The sequence below is a fragment of the Heloderma suspectum genome, chromosome 11, assembly GCF_057233095.1.
Source record: "Heloderma suspectum isolate Gila_16-S chromosome 11, 16-S_ref, whole genome shotgun sequence".
Classification (NCBI taxonomy): domain Eukaryota; kingdom Metazoa; phylum Chordata; class Lepidosauria; order Squamata; family Helodermatidae; genus Heloderma; species Heloderma suspectum.
Genome location: NC_139468.1, coordinates 39,223,731 through 39,251,110, shown reverse-complemented (window position 1 = coordinate 39,251,110; position 27,380 = coordinate 39,223,731). Strand labels below are relative to the sequence as shown.

General features: G+C 44.8%; 1 protein-coding gene across 2 annotated transcripts in view; it reads left to right on the top strand.

The window, feature by feature from the left end:
- The first annotated feature begins 1,295 nt into the window (after positions 1-1,295).
- The window catches only part of CILP (cartilage intermediate layer protein), a 34,463-nt gene continuing 8,378 nt past the window's right edge, over positions 1,296-27,380 (top strand). Inside the window, exons 1-7 of one of the 2 annotated variants that reach the window (XM_084817455.1) lie at positions 1,296-1,613; positions 3,814-3,984; positions 5,928-6,110; positions 16,575-16,658; positions 18,850-19,119; positions 21,245-21,463; positions 22,733-23,047. In XM_084817455.1, coding sequence (XP_084673581.1) covers positions 6,047-6,110; positions 16,575-16,658; positions 18,850-19,119; positions 21,245-21,463; positions 22,733-23,047 — 952 coding nt within the window. In that variant the 5' untranslated portion in view covers positions 1,296-1,613; positions 3,814-3,984; positions 5,928-6,046. Of the gene's footprint in view, positions 1,614-3,555; positions 3,985-5,927; positions 6,111-16,574; positions 16,659-18,849; positions 19,120-21,244; positions 21,464-22,732; positions 23,048-27,380 lie in introns of those variants that run through there. The other variant, XM_084817456.1, reaches the window with a different exon arrangement.

Genomic DNA, 27,380 nt, shown 5'->3' with positions numbered 1-27,380 from the left:
TGTTAGGTCATCTGCTTTGGAAGCCCCTCCACGCCTGTCTTGTTCCACACAGAATAATACGTTATGTTCACTGCTTTGCAACCTCAGCATAAACAGTTCCCTCCAGCGAGATTGCGCCAGATGAGCGCTTCGCCATGGGGAAAGAACATTTCTTCCTGAGCAAAATTGAATTAAGGTTGCTTAGCTCTGCTCTGGACGGAGACCAAGAGTACCGCCGTTGTTCCACACAGGGGGTGCAGAGATAATTAGGGAAACCTGATTACTCGGGAGCGCAGTGCCAAGCGTCCCAGGGTTGGATGCTGCCTACACAAACCTGCCTGTGTCTAATTTTCTTTTACAGAGGTCGTGGGGAAGTAACTGACATCGTGGTGGCAGCAACGGCTCCACCCTATCTTGCCAGGGCGTAGAGATGGGACTGTAGGCTCCTAAGCAGCATGGTGAGGCAGGTCCCACTGTAGCCTGGATTGTGGATTCTTGGGAAGGATTGGAAGGATGGTGGATGCCTGCCCTTGATATCATGCCAAACAGCCCACGGGAAGAAGTTGGACATGCAAAGGACTCGTGTACAGTTTCCACTGAATTTGCCAGTGTGGTGCAATGGTTAGATCACCCAACCTGGCGCCGTCCAGATGTGTTGGACTACAGCTCTCATCACCCCTAGGTAACACTCCCTGGGGTGATGGGAGTTGTAGTCCAACAGATCTGGAGGGTGCCGGGTTGGGAAAGGTTGAGTTAGAGTGCTCACTGGGCGACCTTGGCCCAGTCTCCGTCTCTCAGCCTAACCCACCTCAAAGGGTTGTTGTGAGGATAAAATGGTCCAAATCCCCACTCAGCCATGACGCTCACTGGGCGACCTTGGCCCAGTCTCCGTCTCTCAGCCTAACCCACCTCAAAGGGTTGTTGTGAGGATAAAATGGTCCAAATCCCCACTCAGCCATGACGCTCACTGGGCGACCTTGGCCCAGTCTCCGTCTCTCAGCCTAACCCACCTCAAAGGGTTGTTGTGAGGATAAAATGGTCCAAATCCCCACTCAGCCATGACGCTCACTGGGCGACCTTGGCCCAGTCTCCGTCTCTCAGCCTAACCTACCTCACAGAGTTGTTGTGGGGATAAAAAGGGAGGGGAAGGGAGAACCAGGTATGCTGCCTTGAACGGGGATAGAAAGGTGGGATACAAACATAATACATCCATTTCATCAAGAGGTGAAACTCTGAGGTAAATTTGGGAGAGGGCGGGCCTGCTTAGGCGGGGGGAACTGAAGAATTTCATAGGAAGGAGAAAAACTTTCAATAAGGGTAGCAACATTTCTTATATCTGGAAGGGAATACACACATACAAATTGCTGCCATATTACTACCTAAAATGACGTTTCTGTATGAATCTGGAATCTTAAGGGAAACAAAAAAAGCCTCTTGATAAGACTAGCAAAATTCCTCAGCAGAGCTTTACGTGTCCCTCAACTGCGAGAGTTTTGGAAGTGAATTTGGCAGTTTCCTGGGAGGGCCGTACCAAAGTTTGGCAAATTGACAAGGCCTATTTCGCAGCCATTTCACCCTTTTACTTCTAAAATTTACCGCAAAATAGGCTGCTTTGTTCTGGGCACATTTCATCGGTGAGGCAAAATTATTTTGTGGGGAGGGGAACTGGTGCGATTGCCCTTTATTTTTCTCCAGAAAGCCTTCTTATGAGGTATTCTTGAATTTTGGGAAATTCAAAATGGCTGCTGACATTAAAGAACAACAAAAAAGGCTGCTTCCTTTGCCGCTCACTGCAGGCCGTCATTAGAGTGGGCAGCAGTTTAACGACTCTAGAAAAACACACACTTTTACAGAGTGATGGATAGTTCCTCCAGCAGCTCATTTGATTCAAGGGGTGTGGTGTTAAATATCCCTCCAAAGGAAGAGCAGGGATTAAAGCAGGCATGTTAAAAATATAAAGTAATCGTGTGCTGTGTTCCACGCAATCCTGTTTTTAAACCTGAACTATTAGTGGGCTCTACTGGGACAGATGAGACTGCGGGTGGATTCCTTTTTGTTCTTTAATACAATGCAGTTCTTTAGTACACATGCGTGCGCACAGAGCTGTTTTTATGCCTACTGGGGCAAAGATGCAGGTATTGCTGCGTAACAGATGGTTGGTGCTAAATGGTAGAGGCCGTAAGGTAGAATAAATATAGAAGGAGGTGATGGTGGGGTGGAGAGCTCAAAATATTTGAGAAATACAGACTTTGCAGAACACTTTACATTCACCTCTACCATTGCACAGAGGAGGCACTTGAATTATAACGTTGTATATTACTTATTTGTCTTCATGTAATTTCCTGTGGAAGGGCAGTAAAGAAGCTGCTGTTTGGCAACAGGAGTTCACTTTAATGCAAAGGAGGCAAAACCCTTTTTGTTATTGCAGTAACTTTCAGTGATGTCATCTGTTTTTGTTCTTTTACTGAGCACATATAAATTGAACTCAATGCAATCAGAGGCCGGTTATTATTTCTGCGACAACTTTGCAAAACATTTTTCTCTTTGCCTTGGCCCATCCTGCAGCAGAGCTGGGAAAACTCAAAGCAGGGGTAGCCCTGAAAATAACGAGCCTTCCAAATGTGCCTTTTCCTGCCTCCTACTCGAATTCAAACACATGCCAGGGAGAATACTGGCTTGCTATCACGTCCTGTGGAATAAAACCAACTTTATCTGAAATGACCCCAATTAAAATAATTGGCAGCCACAGGTGATAGGGCAGGCAGGGGAAGAAAGATGGAAGTCAGGGATGCTGAAGTATGAGCTGTGGGACAATTACAGATTCCTTAAAATCTAAAAGAGTTTTGCCATTAAATAGAGCGATGCCTGATTTAAAGATATATGACTGCAGCCTGATGCTCAGCCTCAGCCACAGATATGAAATGTTGCAGAGGCTTCTGGGATACATTTTCCATTTGTGTGTGTGTGGCAGGGGGAGGCACCCCCTCCCCTGAAGGTTTTTCTTTGTCATTCCTTAGGAGCAACATTGAGAGGGTGTCTGCGCGGGTCTATGGAGAACAGCATTTACCCTCTCCTGCTCCAAATGGTGCATGGCAAAGCTGTTTGGAAGTGGAGGGGGCTTTTGAAAGCAGCTTCTGAGATGGCATTCCTTGAGGGTCTGTTGTTCAAAGACCAAAAAAGAGAGAGAGTCAAAAACACCACTAAGACAGTTCAGCCTCTGCCCTCCATTTTAAGTTATAAGAGCTCTGGTTGTTGCAAAGGGTGGTGAGAGTCGTGGCAACAGCCTCCAGGATACTGAGGGCCCTAAAGGAAGGCCGCCTTAACTTGAAAGAGTGAGAGCAAGAGCGTGCAACTCCAAACCAAGAACCATCCTTGCTGCTGCTGACATTCTTGGGTGATCCCAACTGAGAATGACAGTTAAGGAACTTGAAAGATTTGGGACCCAGACCCTCGGGACACAAATCTGCATAAAAATGCAGTTGCTAATTTATATCTGTATATATGCACATTTAAAAACAACGAGGATTTATTTAAATTCCATAGGAGGCAAAGCCAGCCAATTAATTTCTCGTCCATGTCATCTCAAATAAAATAAATTGAGGTGGTGGGTTCTGTACCAGGAAATGCACAATTGTGTCACCCTTTGGAGCTGACCCTGCTGATTCCAGTGGTCCAAAACTTGGTGATCATAATAAGAAGATGCTACAAGTGATCCAATACATGGGTGTTTCTGTGTGTTCTCACCATGTTTCGCCTTCTAGCTAAAACCCTACTGGCTGTTACAATTCTCCTGATCGTACCAAAACATTTGAATTTACATTCCCTCCTTTAAAGGGATTTATGAAGGCTCTGGTTTCCTTGCTGTCAGAGCAGGTTTTCCGTCTGTGTGGCTCAATGCCACCCCCTAAGCTCCACGCAAGGCTACATAAGAGACCCCAGCAGTCAGAAAACTCTCAGAACCTTTGTACAAGAGTTCAGGGAAGACTCAAAGGACAGGAGTCTTAGGTAAGTGCAGCTCTTATTTCTCTTAGCATTATAAACTTCTTAGAGCTTGACTGAATGGAACAAAATCTGAGCTTCACCATCATTATTAATTCAGTTTTAAAAATAAATGGTGCAATGCTAACATTTGGGTGGTAGTTATATGCACATACCACAGTTATATGCAACATAAAGAAACTAGGGATAGTGGGAGGAAACTGAAGTTAGACTGCCACCCACTTGGTTTAGATGTTGCTATAATTTTATGTTACTGAGAACAGACAACTTTATCCTTAATTCTCTCTCTCTCTCTTTGTCTCTCTCTCCCTCTCAAATAAATGCAACTTAAAGAAAACGTGAAACCCTTTCATAGGACTCTGTGTGTTTACGATTAGAAACTTGAGGTGTCAAGCAATTGAGGGCATGCCAAGAGAAAGGAGGAGTAATTGTTCTGAAATCCCAAAACTCTGGAAATTCAAGACAGGTCCATCCTGATGCAATGAAGGGGAAGGGGGAAGGGGTCACCAGCCAGGGCAGACCAGTTTTTTCTAACATTTTCACATTGTCACCATTGTCTAAATTTCTCCCAATTTTTCTTCACTTATCACACATCAGACACAGTACATACAAGAGAAAAAGTGCAAGGTTTAGGGTTCAAAGAGCCTCTATACAGAACCAACATTGTGATCCAGCCAAAGTGAAGGACTTGCAAGATTTCAATGGGAAATCTTTTTTCCCATTGATTTCAATGGGAGATTGAAACAAGATGTGAGAAACGGCATTTCCAAAAATGCCCCTCAAAATAGTATTTCAAAATTTGGATTTTAAGTTTGAAAATCTGAAAATTTGAGCAAGGTTTCATTACCATTTGAGCCTTGGTGTGTCATCTCTTCAAAGGACATAAGCAGGATGATGTGCCTTCTGTATAGTAACTCCACACACACACAACTGTTCAAATGGAATTTGTCACTGGGCAGAAGAAAATCCAACTTCCAGGGAAACTCAATATTCAGTTTTAAAATAAAAAGTTTCTAGCCCCTGTGGCTGTGAAGTTAGGTTTGAAGACATGTGGGCAATACACAGTGATACCTCCAAAGACACAGAGGAGCTCAAGAGGAATTCCAGTGCTTGGGAGACAGGACTTCAGCTCCTGCATATCTCCTTCGACTGGCTCACATTCTGCCTTGTCTGAGGGCAGAATTGTAGCTGATCTTCCCCCAAAGGATAGCAAATATCTTTTTTAAAAAATCTAATTAATTCTAGCCACCATGAGGACTTTTAAAATATTTCTGACATTCTGCCCGTGTTTATCAAACACACATTATGTATGCGTGTGCATCCGCATACTTGGGCGGGGGGAGTTTACACTTTGGAAGATTTCACTAAAGCATCATAATTTCTGGCTTCATTCCTATCTGATTGCAAACAATATTGGCTATGGAAAAGTTTTTTATTTTTCTTAGCATATGTCCCAGAGAATGTCTGATCTTAGGGGGAAGAGTTAAGTTACAGGATGGATTTGAAATGGTCAAGCTCAGTTATTTCAGCATTCTTGAATCATCCTGGTTCTGGGGGCGTTTAATCCTTCTCAAAAGGGGCCTCCAATCTGTTTTCAGGCAACTGTCATCTGCAGAACAGATTTAGGGTTGACGCTTAAGTGGATAGGCAGATAAAAAGACAAGGAGATTGGGTCTGCTACATGCTTCCCCGTTGTTATACTTGAGGAGTGATGCCAGGCTTATGGGGGAAAACATCTACACGATTTAGCAATACAATGGAACAGAGTCAGACAGTCAACTCCTATGTTTGTGACCTGCACCCTCCCCAGCCAAGATGCTCAGGGAATGGAACCTTCCTGGTCATGACATCCTAGCTCAGTTCGCTTGCTCCCAAGAAAACGAAGAGGGCCACTTGGTATTTTCATTTCCAATCAGACCCATATTGAAGGAAATTTTATTTCTTCCCAGGTTTTTGTTCCATGCAGGAGGACTAAAGAGACCCCAAAATCAGAGAAAGAACATCTGAATGCATTCAATCTGATTAGGACTCTGTACCTGAGGAACCAGCCCTGCCCTTGGAGAAAAGGATGGATGGAACACAGCGATGGCTTTTTCCTTTCTTCCTCCTTATTGAAGTAACATGCGTTTTCGGTGAGCATGACTGACTATTTATGAATGAATGAATTCATTTATTACAATCACAGACCAGCAACATCAATATAAAACATATAAAACACAGTTAAAACGAGTACAGTAACAAAATACAATGACTGACTATTTATGATGAAGGCAAGGATTTCAAAATGGCAAGATGTTATGGAGGCTGTATAGTCAGCTGAGCTGAGGCAAGGGTTCTCAAAATGTTATCATGAGGAGAAATTCGTTATAGTTCTCCAGCCCTAAGAAAGGTCTTCTTCATACAAGCTTTATACTAGTGATGTGACAAAAATTTATCCCACATATTTTTCAACCATTCTCATTCAATTCGATAGACAAGAAATTGCTTTCAAAAAGAAATTCAAAGGAGAAGAAATGTCAGAGAAATTCTCATGGGTTTGGTTCAGGGTTCTTGAAGTACCTTACTTATGACATGGCTGAGGAGTGTGCGTGAGTGTCCTGTCTTTCATTGTACAATCATCTGTCTAGCTGCCAGCAGCCTCCTTGGCTTCCCTCACATCCTGCCAGGAGAAGAAATCAGGAGGTAATTCCTCCCATAGAGCTTTTTCAGATCAGGAAGTGCAAGTAACCTGGGAGACTGCAGAGCAACGGAGAGACATGTAAAACAAAGAAAACCACATGCATGGTACTTTTGGCCATCTCACAGTGATTAGATAAGGGGCATCTCTACACCAGCCTAAAATCCTGCATTTAAAACGGGGCTTTCTGCTTCCATTTTAAATGCAGGATCACAACTCCCTTTTTCACGTGCTTCCTCCCCCCCCCTTCTCCCCTCCTTCTCCCCTGAGTCTTCCATTATCCCCTGAGTAGCTGAGTCTTCCATTATCTTTCATTATCTCGCTCCTCTTCTTGCCACTTTAACTCTTTTGATGGAGGGAACTGAAGCGGAACACAATGGGGTAATTTCATAGCTCATTATCTGCGATCTATTTAAAAACGGAACAAAGGGCATTTAGTGCTGGAGATGCCTGGGATGATCACTGTGTCATGTAAAGAGACCGCAAGCTTCCATGAAGGAGCAATCTAAATCACGGGATAAAAGCCTGGTGTGAAGGAGCCCAAAGTCAAAAACACCACTAAAATGAATTCAAAATAAATTATAAAACACCCTGAGAAGGAGGCAGAAAAATGGAAGCTTTTTTTCATGGGGGAAGAAAACTTTAAGGAAATTGGAGGTCAGATTTTGGAACAGCACTAGCTCCACCCATTCCATGGAGCTGGACGCAGCGCTGCCCACCTCCTCACACCCACTGATATTATAAGCATCTGCATTAGAGACAAGATGTATCACATTAGAGACAAGATGTATCCACAATCACCCCTCATAAATTTAACATTTAGAAGACCCTGGGGAAGGTGTTCAACCCTGAAGAATCAGAGTTGAGCCAAAATTTATCAGAAGACATTTTTCTCAGAAAAGTCCTGAGATTTTTCTTCTCATACCCCTCTAGAAATAAAAGGCCGTTTTGCAGAGTTTTCTCCAAATTTTGTTAACCATTATTTTTTGTGGTAGCTGCTTCCCCCCCACCCCCCGCCCTGGCAGTGGCCAACCAAATCCCCACGGGAACCCCACAAGCATAGCTGTTCCTCCCTAGTAACTGGTATGCAGTAGGGCTGGCCAGAAATGACAGTAATAATTTCAAAGCCATTGCTCCCACATCAAAATCAGTTGTTTCAATTCATTGTTTTTTCAGTGAAATGGCAAAATAAATAAGAATGTCTTGCAAAAAAACAAAGATGCTTTAAAATAGACATTGAGGTTTAAAAGACATATCTGGTAGGAAAATGAGAGATTAATCTATAATCTAGGTATATCTAATCAGAAGTAAGCCCCATTGAGTTCAATGGGACTCACTCCCAAGTAAACGTGCTAAAGAATCCGTGAAATGAAACAAAGGGCGGGGGGGGGGGGGATTTCCCTAGAACTGTTTCTCCTCAAATTACTGCACCAATTCCATGAATTTTTCATTGAACCACTGTTTCTCACCAGCTAAGCATTCAGTGGCATACTGCCTCTGAACTTCCATATAGCCATCATAGAGAGCCTGGCTCTTCCATGAGGCAGGATGAATTCCTCGCCTTAGTTAGCAGATCAGGAGGGACAATAGAATCATAGAATAGTAGGGTTGGAAGAGGCCTATAAGACCATCGAGTCCAACCCCCTGCTCAATGCAGGAATCCAAGTCAGAGCATCCCTGACAGATGGCTGTCCAGCCTCCTCTTGAATGCCTCCAGTGTAGGAGAGCCCACCACCTCCAGGAGGGTCCCCCGCTACCTTCTGGGCAGGCCGCTACCACCCAGGCTGGCACGTTGGGGAGCCATGTCAGCTGCTTTCCTGCTAGAGGAGGGTAGATTTTGGTTGAACATTAGGAGAAACATTTTGATGGTGAGAACAATTTGACAATGGAACTAATGACAAGGAGGTGGGCAGGCCCTCCTTTGCTAGAGGTCTTAAAGGAGAATCTGGGCAGCCATCTGTTGGGGAGACTCTAGTTTTGGATTTCTTGCATCAAGCGGGTGGCTGGACTAGATTATGGCTTACAGATCCCCTCCAACTTTATGATTTTGCCTGAGGCCAGAGACACAACACATAGGGCTCATACTGGTGGCCTGACTCCTTCCTTTCCCCCTTCCCTGACAAGCACACACTGCTCTTTTGTCATTTTTTTTGAAGATCCTGGCTTTCTTCACACGGAGCTTTTATCCTGCTATTGAGATGGCTCTGTCAAGGAAGTTTGCGGGATCTTTAGATGATGCTGTGAACCTCCAAGGCATCTCTTGCACTAAATGCCCTTTGTTCTATTTTTAATAGATCACAGATAATGAGCTATCAAATTACCCTGTCGTATACCGCTTGAGTTCCCTCCGTGAAAAGAGGAAAAGCAGCAAGAAGAAGAGCGAGTTCAATGAAAGATAATAGAAGACTCAGATATGGGGAGAAGGAGGGGGAAAGGGGAGGGGGGAAAGGAAGCAGGTGAAAAAGGGAGTCGTCGTGATCCTGCATTTAAAACGGAAGCAGGAAGCCCCGTTTTAAATGCAGGATTTTAGCCTTGTGTAGAGATGCTCACAGAGGCTCCTCAGGAATCTCTCCTTGGATAAAACAATTCATGGAATACACTCTGGTTCGTACATCATCCAAAAGGGAGAGGGTGGGGGAATCACAACAGCCTACATTGTGACATGTCTGGATATTTAAGGTGGGGAGCAGGAGTTAGCTTGCCCATTGATACAAGCCCCACATATTACTCTGTAGCTTGAAATACATATGGCTGCAAACTCTGTTTCCCGTTGCTCTTGAAGCAATGGAGAGAGAATATGGAGAGGGAGGGAAGGTTATAGCAAGTCAGGAGGCTGACATGCTGTAGCCAAGAGAGTGTCAAGAAGCTGGCCAGACAATAGGATCCAGAAAGCAATACCTACTGATCAAGTCATTTCTGGCACCTGAAGCAGAAAATCCTACAAGCGCCTCTCCCCTTTCCGGACAGTAAAAAATATCTTAACAATCAATTAAATAACTAACCATTTTCTTCCCTTTCGTGACTCAAAATCAGCTACGTGAGGCAGTTGCTTCACTCTGCCTAACAGTAGGGCCAGTCCTGTCTAAGTTGGAGATGCACAGTAGAGCCAGCAGAGTTAGGTCTACATCCCAGAGGTGAACAAAAACAAATACCATGATTGCATATCCTGTCGCTGTTGTTGGTGTTAAGCTAAAAAGCAGCCACAGAGGGCCAGGAGTCAGGATGGGGCTGCAGTCTTTCAATAGGGAGGTTAATCCTAGTGCTATGCTAAAAATTTCTCCCACATTTTTTTCGACCATTCTCATTCAATTTGATAGAAGATAAATTGCTTTTGAAAGAAATTCAATACTAAAGAAATTTCGGAGAAATTCTCAAGAGTTGGGTTTGGGTTTCTTGGGCTTACCTTACTTAGGAGGTGGCCAAGGAATGAGCACAAGCATCCTGCCTTTCACTGTACAATCATCTCTCTGGCATCCTGTAGCCTTCTTGGCTTCTCTCACTTCATGCCCAGGAGAAGAAATCAGGAGGTAATTCCTCCTATAGGCCTTTTTCAGGTCAGGGTGCAGGCAACCTGCACTTCAGCTGAAGCCCAGCGGAAGGCATCATGAGCTAATTCCTCCCGTAGTGCCTGGGAGGCTAGCAGGGTATGCTCAAAAACACCACCAAAAGAAATTCAACATACATCATAGACTGTCCTGAGAATGACGCAGAACAACGGAAGCCCCTTTAATGGGGAAAGAAAATTTTCTGGAAATTGGAGGACAGATTTTGGCAAAGCATTAACTCCACCTCATCCCTGGACCTTGAGCAAACACTGTCCACCACCCTCATGCCTGCATCGTGATGGATGCAAAATGGGGGCCAACTTGCCAACATGGTTGATGCTGTTACAGTACAACCCCCCCCCCCGCAAAAAACCCTGATAAAAAATGAAAGAAGCTATGCTACAAGCCCTGCTAATGGGGAGCCCTACCTATGAGAAACTGTGGAGAATTTCTCCTTCCCCTGGAGAAATTCGGTGAAATTATCTCCCAAATATCTCTGCCCACAAATAAGGTGGAGAATTTTGAGAGGCCATCTGCACACAGCTCCAGACCCTTCCCCTGTACCATGTTTTCCTGATCCAAATCGCCTCCCTGATGCCGCTATGTGCCCTGCAGGGGAAAACATACAGGCCCATACGGGCCTCCTCCCTGACATCCCAAGTTTCTTATGTGGAGGGAATGTTTTTGCTACGAGGATTCAGTCATATGAGCCGCAAGTGCATTCTGTAACCATCTCAGTGAGAGCCAGGCCTCAGGAGAGAATGTCATTTCGTGTTGCAGCAGGTTCTCACAGCGCAGAAGCAAAAGCATGTTGAGGCAAGACAGACAAAGAGCCTGTGGAGGGGACTCACAACAGCCTAGAGGGCCGCATGCCATCATTCAGATGGTGTGCTTGCTTCTCCAGAAGCTGAGCTTGCACAGAGGGAGGAGGCATTCAATTGTGAGCGGTTGTGTTTTCCACTCTGTGGAGAGGTTCTGCTCAGCAGCCTGCACAGACAGCTGCTGGTTGGAACACATCCGTAGAAACATAATTTGACACAGAACAGACACAAAACCTTTTGTTTCAGTTTCCCAAAGCCAGCTGCTCTATTGCCCTACAGGCTGCTTTGCCTGCCATGAAATTAACAAAATGATTCTTTTGTTTAAACACATCTCACACAAACATGCCACCCCTCCATAGCGTTTATGATTGCTGGCCGCTATGAAACAGAATTGTAGAATTGCTAACCTCTCCAAATATATTCACGCTGTTGAATTGATTTCCAGTGGTGGTAAGAAGCAGTGCCGGTGGAAAAGACCCTGCCTTTCACCAAAGGTTCTGACTAAAATGCCTATTGGTTCTGTCTGTGATTCTGTGGGCTTTTTCACACAGAGCTTTTATCCTGCTATTGAGATTGGTTACTCACGGAAGTTTATGGGTCCTTTAGATGACGTTGTGATCCTCCAGGGTGTCTCCCGCATTAAATGACCTTTATTCCATTTTTTTAAAGATCGGAGATAATGAGCTATCAAATTACCATGCTTGAGTTCTCCTTGAGTTCCCTCTGTGAAAAGAGGAAAACCTTCAATAAGAGGGCTAGACACAGCGCCATCTAGTGGCCGTATAATGAAGAGTCTTCCTTATCTGGAAGACTCAGATAAGGGGGGAAAAGGAGGAGAAGGGGGGGAAGGAGCGGGGAAGGAAGCACGTGTAAAGGGAGTTCATCATGATCCTGCATTTAAAGTGGAAGCAGAAAGCCCCATTTTAAATGTGGGATTTTAGGCTGGTGCAGAGATGCTCTACATCTGATTTTCCAAGCCTTTGCAGCTTGAAAACTGAATGCCAAAATATTTCAGATAATAAAACTCTAAAACCTTGAAAATGTCTTCAGGCACAGAAAGATGACAACAGATTCTAATGATGCATATGAACTTCAGCACCAGAAAAACCCTTAAATCTGTTCAGGTGTCTTGCAGATATCCTTTTAAAAAGCTATTTAGACAATTAAAAACACACTGGATAAAACCAGAAACCAACAATAAGGAAATACAAATAAATATGAAATACAACAGTTCAGCATAACAAATATACCAGAAATATACACACCCATCACACAGATGGGGTGGGGGTGGGGGAATCCTCAAGAAAAAAATGTCCACTAAAGATTAAAAGTATCTTCAGGGAAGCAGTGTTTATTATTTATTTAATACATTTCTATATCATCTTTCTGCCAAGGTGGTTTAAAAAATTTAAATCCTGAAACAAACAAATGTTACTCCAAAACAAAAACAATCAGAGTACAGCTCTCTGACGTCATTGGTGGTCCTTCAGGAGCTGATGGCACAAGATCCACAGCCTGGGCTTCTCTTCTAAACACCCCCTCTAGTCCCCCCAAGGTGCAGCCTGCTCCCTCTCTAGCCCCCTTGGATGCTGGACTGCAGCCCCCACAGTTTTTATTTTCAAAGAATCGGGGCAGGAAGCCTGGTGGGTGCCAAGATTGGTGTCTATGGGCACGTTGGAAACCTTGGCCTCAGAGCGAGGCATTGAAGGGAGACAGGTGGCACTGGCCAGGAGGGAAGAGAGGACAAGGGCAGCATGTCCTCTCGCCTCTGGCAGAGCGAGCTCTTGCGCTGGCGTTGGGCAAAAAGTAGAACGTCCCACCTCCAAGCTAAAGGTGTTGTAATCTAGGCGTCTTGTGTGTGAAGACACAGAGAGCTTCCAGATGGAGGGCTCCTGGTGCTAGGGTGCTTCTAGATGGAGTTATTCCGTCAATTCCCCCCCTCCCCTTAATGGATTTTCTGGGTAAAAAGAAAAAAGACAGAAGTAGTGGTTGGCAAACACAGGAGGCTTATGAGTGGAAGACGTCGTGATCTGGACATTACCACCACCACCACCCCATAACATGTGACTGAGGCAGAGCAATGGTGAGATACAAGTCTCATCTGGAAGCACCCACAGAGAGCTGGGTTTGGGACTTATAAGCATCGTAGGGTGCTGGCTGTCTCCCTAGAGGTCTGAGGAGAGAGCAATGGACTTCGGCTGTGTCTTGGAGTGTTTAAACTGTGAGCATCTCTACACCAGCCTAAAATCCTGCATTTAAAAGGGGGCTTTCTCCTTCCGTTTTAAATGCAGGATTACAATGAACTCCCTTTACACACACTTCCTTTCTCCTCTCCCCTTTCCCCCTCGTTCTGCCCCTTATCTGAGTCTCCCATATGTTTCATTGGTCCACTTCCTTTTCTTGCAGCTTTTCCTTTTTCATGGAGGGGACTCAAGTGGAACACAAGCAGGGTAATTTAATACCTTATTATCTCTGATCTATTTAAAAACACAATAAAGGCCATTTAGTGCAGGAGACACCCTGGAGGTTCATGACGTCATCTAAAAGGCCCTCAAACTTCCATGAGTGAGCAATCTCAATTGCAGGATAAAAGTTCTGTGTGAGGGAACCCTGGGGCTCCACCTATGCCTGGCCTGTATATTTGTAAATAAGCGCAACTATTACAAAACACCAATAAGCTTCCAGTGACCTCCTTCCAACGGGAACCAAACCTGGATAAGCACTATGCCCTTGGAATGCCTTACCACTCAGAGAAGTGGGGTGAGAGTAACAATATTCTGAAACACTGATACTATAACAAAATATAAAACACCAAAAAGGAAAGGAAAAAATGTGGAGTAATTTACCTTGCCAAGAGTAAATCACAAATATAACGATAGACAGCTACTCATACAAGCTCTAACACCTCCTTGAATCAGTAATCTAAGAAAGTGTCAGAGTGAAGCCATCTTAAGAGGACATGTCTTAAGGATATTTGTTTCTGTATGATGCCCATGTATACTTTTGTATTTTTTATATATTTGTTATGTTGCATTCTTTTTGTATTTAATATTTATTAGTGTTTTCTTATTGTTATTGTTGGTTTCTGGTTTTATCCAGTGGTGTTTTTGTTGTTACTGTTGTCTATTGTCAATAAATACGTATTGTATGTTTTGTTAGCAGTAACTTTTTTTAAAAGTTCTTTTTATGGTTTATCTATTTTGTTGTTATTGTTAGTTGGGTTGCAACCCTATACACACTTAACTGGGAGTATGGCCCGTTGAAGTCAATGAGGCTTACTTCCGAATAAAGATGTATAGGATCACACTGTAAGGCTGCAATCCTAAACACACTTACAATGGAGTAAGCTCCATTGAGCAAATGGGTCTTACTTATGAGTAAACATGCTTAGGATTGCACCATTAACCTCTGAAATATCCTCCTGAATTAAGCTTTTGCTATTTCTTTAAGGGCATATTTATTTGTTTAGTTATTTATATTACATTTATATACTGTCCAACAGCCGAAGTTCTCTGAGCAGTTCACAACAATAAAAACATAAAATATCTACAATGTAAGTCAGTTTTATGTCACCCTTGAATATTATGGCTTCACCCAAAGAATCCTGGGGACTGTAGCTTGATGAGGAGCTGAGAATTTTATTAGCAGTCCTGCTAGTAAGACTTCCAAGGTTTCCCAGGAATAGAGAATTATATTAAACCAATTTAATTCTGCAATGTAGATATGCAAACAGTTGCTCCTCTAGCGAGTAGGTTCATGATGAAACTCCAGCTACCCTATTTGCCCTTTCCTGACACAGATAAGTGGAAAAAGAAGTTACGACAAGAACAAAAGAAATGTCAAAAAGACTTCTAGGACACAGCTCGTAACTATATTGAGACAAGTGTGAATTTTGCCATTGGGTTTGCTGAGATGCTGAAAGCTGCACAGCAGGCTGCTTTATATGGTTTCAGAGTTTCCATTGCTTTGCATTCAGGGGGTGGGGGGGATGACTCTGAATATAATGGAGGATCAACCCCAAGAGCAGTGCCAGGACTCTGCTATAAAGCCATGTTCCATCTCCAGAGGCAAAAAGTAGAAAGGCAGTCGACTGTGCAGTCCCAAGCAAGCAGAACTGACAGAACCCCAAGTGAGGGCTGTATCAACCAATTTCCTCTTCTGCATTCTGGGTTCTGTATTTCTGTTTGTATTGTAAATTGCTTCCTTTGAAGTTTGATTTTTTAAAATTGTGTATGTCTTGTGTAGCACAAAAAGGATGTGAAAAGACTATAAAATCTTGCTCTCTCATTGCTTTGCCAAATGCCAGCATGCACCCATGTATCTCTGTTTTGCACACACACCCTGTTTGGGGGTGGGGAGTGGGGGGCGGACTGCAGAAAGCTTACTTGGAAGCTGTTGTTACAGCTGTGGGGCTGCCCAGCAGTGCTGCCAGTGAAGCTTCTGCCAACTGGGGTGGCAATAGAAGTGGGAGGGAGTCATTTTTCAGGTGGCACAAATCCCCCATCCAAGCATCCTTAGTGCTATCTATATACATCTGGGTCTAGGGGTGCTTCCAGATGGAAGAGTCCTAGTGCTACTAATTGGAAGGCATTGTGCAGCTAGTCTGCCTTTTTCCTCCTTAATGGATTTTCTCCCAGTAAGGAAGAAGCAGCAGGAAAACACAGGAGGGTTACAAATGGAAGATGCCGCTATCTGGACACCCTGTAAAATTCCATAAATGAGGGAGAGCAATGGTGCAATAAAAACCTCTGGACGCATCCTAGGAAAGGACAAATATCATCCTCCGTCCTCCCACACTCTAAATTGTTCCTCCTTTGAAAGTAACGGGAATGCACAGTTCTGCCCCCCAGGAGCTTACAATTTAGAGTTGGAGATAAAAGCAGTGTTTCCTGCACAGGGCTGGAGGGATAAGGAGTGAGGCCTGTGGAAAAAGCTCACAGGTCATATGGAAAACCCCTGCAGGCCAGAAATTCCCCATCCCGGATTTAGATTGTGAGCTCCTTCAGGCAGGGATCTCTTTTTTTCTGATGTTACTCTGTAAAGGAACATGTATACGGATGGGACTGTATTAAGAGTCATTTTCTGACTCAGTTATAATTACATCTCAGTTTGAACCAGGGCTGAGCCCAGAAGCAATTCTGAATGCTGTGGAAGATGTATGTTAATGTGAGATGTCCTTTGAACATGTGCAATTACTTGAGTTACCAAAGCTGTGTCCATACATCTGGAATTTAGGGGGCAGAGTTTCCAATAGTCCAGCATGCCTAGCTCGCAGTCAGGTTTAAGCCCCAGTATCTCATTTCCAGAAACGAATCACTGGGTACAATAGACTTAATGCTACTGTTATACCTTTATTTATTCCAATAAACACTACTAACTTTATTTATTCCAATAGTCCAGCATGCCTAGCTCGCAGTCAGGTTTAAGCCCCAGTACTTCATTTCCAGAAACAAATCAATGGGTATAATAGACTTAATGTTACTGTTATAACTTTAATATGTCATTTTCTCTAGCTGGTTTGATTATGTTTTTTCTGACTTGTCTCTCCCTGAGGTGAACGGGTTTTAAAGCAATCAGTCAGTAGGATCCAGCCTGGACACAAACTCTACAGCCTTTCAATCAAACGCGGTCCAGACAGTAAGTCATTTTCCATCTCTAGTAGTTTTGTTTTAGAAAAGAAGGCGGATGTCTTGTGGTTGCTGTTCCATTAAAAAAAAAAAAAAAGAACGACTTAATTCATAGCAGATGCAACCAGTTTGCCTTCATGACTTTCTTCAGTAATGGAAAACATGCTAATTCTTGCCGCTGCATAACAGACTTTGGCTATCACCAAAAGAAAGACAGCCGGCTGCTTTTGCTGAAACATTGAAAATCAAACATAGAACTCCAGTCTATGGGCTCCTTCATGTGGAGCTTTTATCCTGCTGTTGAGATCGCTCACTTATGGAAGTTTGTGGGTCCTTTTCATGATGTTGTTAACCTCCAGGTCATATCCAGAGGCATTTCCTGGCTATTCTGCCTCAAATAGATCCAGAACTAATGAACCATTTTTTAAACTCGGAGTGTAATGCAATTAAAACAGCCACTAGATGGCACTATTTCATTGAGTTCTATGGACCCTTGAAAAAAGCTTCCCTTCTCAGCAATCACATGTCACTGTCTGGGAACCCCTTAATAAACGCAGAAAGGCTGCAGAACAGGAGGACTACAGAGGTTTTCTTTAGTCTAAAGGCACCCTATGTTTCTGCTTAAAGCACAACACAGGCCTGGCCCTCCTATTAGGCAGGGTGAGGTGGCCACCTCAGGCGGTGGATGCTGGGGTGTGTGGAGAGGCACAGCAGTAGCCACCCTGGTTCCTCCTCCTGAGCCCTCCTGGCTGTTTCCTTCTGTCGGAGGATATAGCTGTGCATGCCACGTGGCACCCCCTGCACCCCCTAGGCTAGCCTGCTGCCCTCAGCTGTGGCAGAGGATGGTGTCCCACTGTCAGCGTTGAAGCCAGTCTGGTTGGCTTATTATTTATTTATTTATTCATTCATTCATTCATTTATTGCATTTATACCCCGCCTTTCTTCCTCTTGCAAGGAACCCAAGGCAGCTTACATTATCCTCCTCCTCTCCATTTTATCCTCACAACAACAACCCTGTGAGGTGGTTTGGGCTGAGAGTCTGTGACTGGCCCAAAGTCACCCAGTGAGCTTCCATGGCCGAGTGGGGACTAGAACCCGGATCTCCCAGCTCCTAGTCCAACACTCTTGCCACTACACCACGCTGGCTTCCATCTGTGGATTGGGGGCGGGGGGCATCTTGACCTTCAGCAATGTTTTTGGCTGGTCCTGCTCACTTTCTTTGGTCTCAGGAAAGACTCAAGAAGGGCAGGTGAACCAAACTTTGTGAACTCCCTAGAAACTGTCATTATAGTAATAATACTTAACATTTATATAGCACTTTCAGGTGTTCAAAGCACTTCCCAGGCATTATCTAGTTGTAATCCTTGCAACAACCCTGCAAGGTAAGTTGGTATTATTACTTCCATATTGCAGATGGGGAGACTGAGGCTGAGCAGGTGTGGTTTGCCTAAAGCCACTTAGGGCGCAATCATATGCATGTTCAGACAGAAAAAAAGTCCCACAACTCCCAGCATTCCCCAGCCAGCCATGGAAGTTGTAGGACTTTTTTCTGTCTAAACATGCATAGGATTGTACCCTTACTGAGTTTTATAGCAGAGGTAAGGTTCGAACCAGGAATTTATTGATTCATAGCTCAGTTTCTTAGCCAGGACACTTTACCAGCTCTAATTTTTTTTTAGTTTGCACAAACTACTTCAGAATATTTATGACAGCACGTGGAGTGACTGAGCTGTGAACCAAGAAGTTGTGTGTTCAAATCTCACCAGCAATCCACTGGGAAGTTTTATTTGTTTGTTTGTTACATTTATATATCACCTTTTCCTCCAAGGAGCCCGAGGTGGTGTACATGATCCTCCTCCTCTCCATTTTATCCTCACAACAACCCTGTGAGTTAGGTTAAGCTGAGACTCAGTGACTGGCCCAAAGTCACCAAAGCTTCATGGCCAAGTGGGGACTTGAACACGCGTCTTCCCAGTCCAACACTCTAACCACTACACTACAGTTCTCCTATACAAGCCTCATTAAAACTAATACATGCTGTTCAAGTTAACAGGCCTTTTTGAATGTTTTCCATCTTAATACCCATCCTGAGCCTTAAAAGGTAATGAAAACTAGGGATTTAACTGAATGCAACTATAAAAACAAGGGGTTCCAGGCACTTGACAAATATCAGTGCTCCTGCATCCTTCTCTGTTATTCAGATCATGGAACATGGACCACTTGGTTTAACATTGACCATCCTGGAGGCAATGGGGATTACGAGCGCATGGACGCCATCCGTTTTTACTACCGGGACAGGGTGTGTCTGAGGCCCATCCGCATCGAAGCTCGAACAACAGACTGGATCTCCTCAGCCAACACTGGCCAGGTGGTCCACTCCAGCGCCCAAGAAGGATTCTGGTGTCTGAATAAGGAGCAGCCTGCAGGGCAAGTGTGTTTGAATTATGCCGTGCGTTTCCTGTGCCCCGTAGGTAAGTGCTGGCTAACTTTCCCAGTATGGGCCTTTAAGCAGCAAGTTCTCCCCAAATAAGGCTTACTAAAAAATAAGATTATTTATGAAGGTTTTTGGCCAAGTGCTGACCCAAGTCTTCAGGATGCCCTAAGCACCCCTTCGCCTACTCTCCTTACAGCACTTCCAGAAAGTACGGAAGGTCAGCCTTTAGCAACGGCTTTTCTACATGAGGCTTTTCCTGCCACTTTACCAAGGCTTCTGTTTCCAGATTCTTTGCAGGATTAAGATCAGCTCCTTTACATGTGTTCCCCCCACCCCCACCCCCACCCCAGGTTTTCTTTCTCTTCCTTTCCTTATGTTCCATTACACAAGCACTAGGTGGTGCTGTGGTATAGCAGAATTATGCAATCACACTAGGGTTCATCTGACCATAATACCAGACTTTCCTAGTTAGAACACACCCCACCCCTGCTAAAATGGTCGCAAAGCATGGCAGAGGATGACAGCATCATGTAAAGGACCTGCAAACTACTGTGAGGAATCATGAGCACACAATAAAGGCCTCGTGTAGAAAGGCTATAAGTCTCTCCAGGGAGGGGATTCCATAATTGTGGGGCAGCAGCTCTCTATGTATCCAGGATGTATGAATGTGGTGCACTGATGGACCAATCATCTGCACCAATTCTGATGGTTTCCATAGAAGACGGAGACCAGTACCTTCCCATACTTGGGCATACAAAAATGACGTTCAAATATCATCCCTGTCACTTTCCCAAGGAGAAGGCCAAGGAGAAGCATCCTACAAGAATTCAGTATTTATTTATTTATTGCATTTATATCCCGCCTTTTTTCCTCTTGCAAGGAACCCAAGGCGGCTTACATTATCCTCCTCCTCTCCATTTTATCCTCACAACAACAACCCTGTGAGGTAGGTTGGGCTGAGAGTGTGTGACTGGCCCAAAGTCACCCAGTGAGCTTCCATGGCTGAGTGGGGACTAGAACCCGGATCTCCCGGCTCCCAGTCCAACAAAGTAGCTCACTACGGTCTCATATGGTGACTGAGTATTAATTACTTAGGAAGGTGGTGGGCTCTCCCACACTGGAGGCGTTCAAGATGAGGCTGGACAGCCATCCGTCAGGGATGCTCTGACTTGGATTCCTGCGCTGAGCAGGGGGTTGGACTCGATGGCCTTGTAGGCCCCTTCCAACCCTACTATTCTATGATTCTATGATAGTCATGTAACAAAGTTGGATCAAAAATTGGATTCCATAAGGAGCTTGCAGGAGAGGAATAGACGGTGGCCCCCTCCAAGGGTCTGCATTGGGAGTGATGCTGTTCAGCTGTTAATAAATTATCTGGTAAGAAGTGATCAGATTTGTTGATGACACCAAATTGTTCAGGAGGGTAAAACCACAAAAGGGATGCAAAGAGCTCCAAAATGATCTCTCTACGGGCTTTATCACATGGAGCTTTTATCCCGTGATTGAGATTGTTCCTTCACGGAAGTTCGCGGGCTCTTTACATGATGCCGTGACCCTCCTGCACTAAATGCCCTTTGTTCCGTTTTTAAATAGAATGCAGATAATGAGCTATCAAATTACCCGGGTTGTGTTCCGCTTCAGTTTCCTCCATGAAAAGAGTTAAAGCAGCAAAAAGAGGAGTTCAGTGAAAGATAGTGGAAGACTTAGATACGGGGAGAAGGGGCGGGGGAGGAAGCACATGTAAAGGGAGTCAGTGGTGATCCTGAATTTAGAACGGAAGCAGAAAGCCCCGTTTTAAATGCAGGATTTTAGGCTAGTGTAGAAATGCCCTAAACTTGATGGATGGGCAACAGAATGACAGCTGAAAGTCAAAGTAGGTACAAAGTGATATATGCTGGGTTAAAACTAAATAAAATCTAACTTCAGATTTACACTGAAGTCATTTATGTAGACTGCAACTACCCAGATCTTGGGGTCACTTCCCATGAAACATGTGCTCATTATGAAGAGGTAGAGAAAACTGCTTCTAATATCCATCAAGAGCACTGTTAAAAAGACTCTTGCTGTAACAAAAAGAAGTGAGGCCTCTATTGCTTTATTTTCTAGTTTTATTGGTCTCATGAGGCTAGACCTCATTAATGCAGAAACAATGTCATTTCTAGGCTTTCTGCATCAAAAATCAAAAACGTTGTGGTCTTCATGGTCACAGTGGAGCGAGTGCTCTGCAAAATGCAATCAAACTGGTATCCAGATTCGCACCAGGACCTGCCTTGCAGAAAGCCTCCAGGACCCACGCTGCAAAGAAGTGACCGAGGAAGGAAGGCGCTGCTCTGGACCCCCTTGCTCAGGTGCCCCCATAGAACATGAAGACCGGATTGCTGGTGAGCTGTAGTTGTATCCACTACGGTGGTACAGGGGAAAGCACTGTTGCCTTCATGTCCTGCTTGTGGACTTCTCACTGGCATGCATCTGACCACTGTTGGAAACAGGATACTGGGCTAGATTGACTGCTCAAGCAGGGCTCTTAGGTTAGGCCATAGGAAGATCCAAGGCTGTTTTATGACACAGTTAGCAGGAAAGCAGCCAGAGAGGTGGGGAAACTTGTTCTTTGCTTTTCACAGGAGGGCATTAAGTTCAAACGTGATAACACCCAGTAGTTTGAATGTTCCAGGCGACTAAAAGTACAAGCTAGGCTGCAGAATTGTAAATATGTAAAATCCTACTGGAAGAAAATAATTAGAAATATACAAAGGCTTATCACTGGGTATATGATCCCTTCTCAGCTAGAGAGCTGAGAATCCTGGATACCTTAAAAGAGCAAACATACAGTGAACACTAAGAATTTGTTTGAATTCTGCCTGTCCATCCACGAAGATATTTACTGGACACCTTTCTCTAGCTGCCCCTGCAGGCCCAGCCACTGCAGGGGCCCCTCCATCTTTCAACCTGGGTGCCTCCCAGACAGGCAATTCAGCCCCCACTTCCTGGGTACGCAACCAACCCCCCCTCCCTGCAAGCTAACAGAAATCAACAGCAGGGAGGCTGCCAAAGAGTTGCTTGGCCCAGTGCATCTCCTCTCATGGCTGGATCCTTGAAATTAAAAAATACAGCAAGGGTGCAACCCCATGCACATTTAGATGGAAAAAAGTCCTACAACTCCCAGCATTGGGGCATGCTGGGAGTTGTAGGACTTTTTTCCCATCTGAACATGCATAGAATTGCACCCTAAATTATTATTTTTAACTGACATCAGCCCTGGTGGGCCCTCTGGAGTCTGTGGGCCCAGGCATTTGCCCGACCATGCTGAGTGCTAATACCAGACTTGTGCCTCTGGCTTCTGAAATAAGGCCGGTAGCAACCGGGGAGATGGTGCTTTTGGCTGTGGTGTTGGAATACATCTCCCAGCATCCCCAGCCTATAGACCAACAACCATAATAGTTGGGAATGATGGGAGTTGTACTGCAACACATCTGGAGGGCGTCAGTTGGAGAAGTCTGTTCTCAGCATCGTAGACCTAATTTTTCTTTAATTTTTTTAGTATCTGGAAAATTAAGGGGAAAGGTTAGAATCAAGGTTTTTCTTTAAAAACAAACCTTGCTAAAGAGAAAAAAATAATGTGTTGTAACCAGCTGTTTTCTTCCACACCTCAGTTTGTAACATGACTTGCCCCATGGGCCACGTGAACGCAGAGTGCAACATGTGTCTGTGTGAGGAACACCTGCTCCACGGCAAGGTCTCCCTTCAAGGTGGAGCCCCAGCTGCCGGCGCTGCCATCTACCTACAAGACAAGACAAAAAAGTTATTAACAGTGGCAGACAACAATGGGGTGTTTCAGGTTCCTGGCGTGTGCCCTGATGGAAAAACCATTTTGCAGATCGAACAGCCAAAATACATGACAGCTTTGGTCGCTGCAGCTGAGAGCTCCAGAAATTCCTCCTCAGTCCGTGTCCACTTGAAAAGAGCAGGTAAAGAGTCATTCAGCATGTTCGCCCCAAATTGATGGGATTAGATGGCCTCTTGCTACACTGTGTAGCCAGAAAAACAGCTGCCACAACGCACCACACGTTCAGCCTGATTCTGTGGTCTGCTGTGCCAGGCAAAAGCAGGGAAGCAAATCAGTCAAAGGCTATTGCATGACGTGGTGGTTTAGAATGGTGTAAGCCAGGGGTGTTGAACCTCGTTCAGCCTGAGGGCCGAATTCCATTTTGGAGAAGTGCTCAGGGGCTGCATTCCAGTGGTAGGCGGGGCCAGAGGCAAAGAGCGCAGGGCAAAATACCAAAAATACTAGCATATTTTTGTGTAAAGCTCTTACTACCAGTAACTAATCCCCAGGAGAGGCATTTCAACCCTTTAGAAGGGGGAGGGACTGCACAAAAGCCAGGAAACTACCAAATGATCAGGGGTGGGATGGGGAAGGGGGGCTAGGAGGAGGGGTCATGGCCTTCTGGGAAACCCCGGAGGGCTGGAGTTGACCCCTGGCCTGAGGTTCTGCACCCCTGGTATAGGCTGTGCCATGCACAGTTGCAGAATCTGGCCCGATGTGGAGTTTGCCTTTCTTCTGCACAGATTATAAACAACTCTGGTCATGTGCACTGGCCCTCTGTTTATTCAAAATTAGTACTTAAGTGCTTTGTTTGAATTCTGAAACCTTCTCTTTCATTGTACACCTTGATCCCCTGGACCTAATCCAAAAACACACCAAAAGTGTGACAGTGACTTTATTTTGGATCAAGTAGCATCTGCAAAGCAGGAGGCGGGGCTACAGGCCATAGTGATCCCTCAAAACGTCCGGTATCAGTTGCTGGTATTTCCAGATTTGTTGTTCAGTTGTTCAGTCGTGTCAGCCTCTTTGTGACCCCATGGTCCATAGCACGCCAGGCCTTCCTGTCTTGCGCTCTCTCCCGGAACGTGCTCAGGTCCATATTCTTTGCATCAGTGATGCTATCTAGCCATCTCATCCTCTGCCGTCCCCTTCTCCTTTTGCCTTCAGTCTTTCCCAGCATCAGGGTCTTTTCCAGAGAGTTTTCTCTTCGCATTAGGTGGCCAAAATATTTGAGCTTCAGCTTCAGTATCTGTCCTTCCAATGAGCACTCAGGGTTGATTTCCTTTAGTATGGACCGATTTGACCTCCTTGCAGTCCAGGGGACTTGTAAGAGTCTTCTCCAGCACCACAGTTCAAAAGCATCAATTCTTCGGTACTCAGCCTTCCTTATAGTCCAGCTCTCACAGCCATACGTTACTACTGGGAAAACCATAGCTTTGATTATGCGGACCTTTGTCGGCAAGGTGACGTCTCTGCTTCTTACTATGCTGTCTAGGTTTGCCATAGCTTTCCTCCCAAGGAGCAAGCGGCTTTTAATTTCATGGCTACAGTCACCATCTGCAGTGATCTTGGAGCCCAAGAAAATAAAATCTGTCACTGCTTCCATTTCTTCCCCTTCCATATGCCAGGAAGTGATGGGGCCAGATGCCATGATCTTCGTTTTTTTGATGTTGAGTTTCAAACCAGCTTTTGCAGTCTCCTCTTTCACCCTCAACAAGAGGCTCTTTAGATCCTCTTCGCTTTCTGCCATTAGGGTGGTATCATCTGCATATCTGAGGTTGTTGATAATTCTCCCAGCAATCTTAATTCCGACCTGTGATTCATCCAACCCGGCGTTTCTCATGATGTACTCTGCATATAAGTTAAATAAGCAGGGCGACAATATGCAGCCTTGTCGTACTCCTTTCCCAATTTGGAACCAATCAGTTGTTCCATGTCTGGTTCTTACTGTTGCTTCTTGACCCTCGTACTGGTTTCTCAGGAGACAGGTAAGGTGGACTGGTACCCCCATCTCTTTCAGAATTTGCCAGAGTTTGTTGTGATCCACATGATCAAAGGCTTTAGTGTAGTTGGTGACCTCACTATCATGGCTATCAGGGACATTCAGATCTTTCCTGTATAGTGCTTCTGTGTATTCTTGCCACCTCTTCTTAATCTCATCTGCTTCTGTTAGGTCCCTGCCTTCTTTGTCCTTTATCATGCCCATCTTTGCACAAAACGTTCCTTTGAGATCTCTGATTTTCTTGAAGAGATTTCTAGTCTTTCCCATTCTGTTGTTTTCCTCAATTTCTTTGCATTGTTCATTTAAGAAGGCCTTCTTGTCTCTCCTTGCTATTCTCTGGAACTCTGCATTCAGTTGGGTATATCTTCCCCTTTCTCCCTTGCTTTTCGCTTCCCTTCTTTCCCCAGCTACTTGTAAAGCCTCCTCAGACAGCCACTTTGCTTTCTTGCATTTCTTTTTCTTTGGGATGAATTTAGTTGCTGCCTCCTGAACAATGTTACGGACCTCCGTCCATAGTTCCTCAGGCACTCTGTCTATCAGGTCTAATCCCTTAAATCTATTCCTCACCTCCACTGTATATTCATCAGGGATATGATTTAGGTCATACCTGAATGGTTTAGTGGTTTTCCCTACGTTCTTCAATTTCAGCCGAAAGTTTGCAAGAAGCAGCTCATGATCTGAGCCGCAGCCAGCTCCAGGTCTTGTTTTGACTGACTGTATAGAGCTTCTCCATCTTTGGCTGCAAAGTACATAATCAATCTGATTTCGATATTGACCATCTGGTGACGTCCATGTGTAGAGTCGCCTCTTGTGCTGTTGGAAAAGAGTGTTTGCTATGATCAGCGTGTTCTCTTGGCAAAACTCTATTAGCCTTTGTCCTGCTTCATTTTGTACACCAAGGCCGTGCTTGCCTGTTATCCCGGTGATTTCTTGACTTCCTACTTTAGCATTCCAATCCCCTATGATGAAGAGGACATCTTTTTTTGGTGTTAGTTCTAGAAGGTGTTGTAGGTCTTCATAAAACCGATCAACCTCAGCTTCTTCGGCCTCAGTGGTTGGGGCATAGACTTGAATTACTGTGATGTTGAATGGTTTGCCTTGGATTCGTACTGAGATCATTCTATCGTTTTTAAGATTGTACCCCAGTACTGCTTTTCCCACCCTTTTTTTGACTATGAGTGCTACTCCATTTCTTCTAAGGGATTCTTGCCCACAGTAGTAGATATGATGGTCACCTGAATTAAATTTGCCCATGCTTGTCCATTGTAGTTCGCTGATTCCCAAGATGTCAATGTTCGATCTTGCCATCTCATGTTTGACCACCTCCAGCTTACCTTGATTCACTGATCTGACATTCCAGGTTCCTAAACAATATTGTTCTTTACAGCATCGGATTTTCTTTTCACCACCAGACACATCCACAGCTGAGTGTCCTTTTGGCTTTGGCCCAGCCGCTTCACTCTTTCTGGCGCTACTTGGAAATACCCTCTGCTCTTCCCCAGTAGTATATTGGACACCTTCCGACCTGAGGGGCTCATCTTCCGGCGTCATCTCTTTTAGCCTTGTGATATGTTCCATGGGGTTTTCTTGGCAAGAATACTGGAGTGGGTTGCCATTTCCTTCTCCAGTGGACCACATTTTGTCAGAACTCTCTGCCATGACCTGTCCGTCTTGGGTGGCCCTGCACGGCATAGCTTGTGGCTTCACTGAGTTACGCAAGCCCCTTTGCCACAACAAGGCAGTGATCCATGAAGGGGATCTCCAGATAGGGCTGGGAAAAAACTCCTCCCTGAAAAGCACTGCCAGTCAGTGTAGACAGAATTGAGGTAGATGGACCAAGGGTCTGTTTTGGTATAAGCAGGTTCCTAAAGTCATAGCTCAGTAGCAGAGCACCCGCTCTGCATGCAAAAGGTCCCAGGTTTGATATCAAGCATCTCCAGATAGGACTGGGAGAGATTCTTACCTGAAAACCTGGAATGCTGCTGCCAGCCAGTGTAGAGTCTGGCTGGCAGCATCCAGCTGCATGGACCTGGAGTCTGTCCTTGACCATTGGCCATGCTGGCTGGGGCTGATGGGAATTGTTGTCCAAAACATCTGGAGGACACTAGAGTGCCTACCCCTAGGGTAGACAGTTCTGAGCTAGATGGTATAAGGCAGCTTGCCAAGTTACAAATACTTCTTTCTCACAGAAATACGCAGATGTTTCTGTAGCCAGGCATGGTATTGGATCATGGTGCCTCATGCTCTATAGCCTTTTCTATTTCCAAGATGAGAGAAGGAATTCAGAACACATGCTTAATTAGTATGTGTAATCCAGCTGAGATAGTGCTGGATTAATTTTCTGCCATCCCCAACTTGGTGTCATCCAAAACTTCCTGGTTGGGGAAGGCTGGTTTAGTTTACTAAATGTATATATCGCTTCACCCAACCAAAAAGTGTCCTGAAGTGATTTACAAAAAGGAGTTAACATACA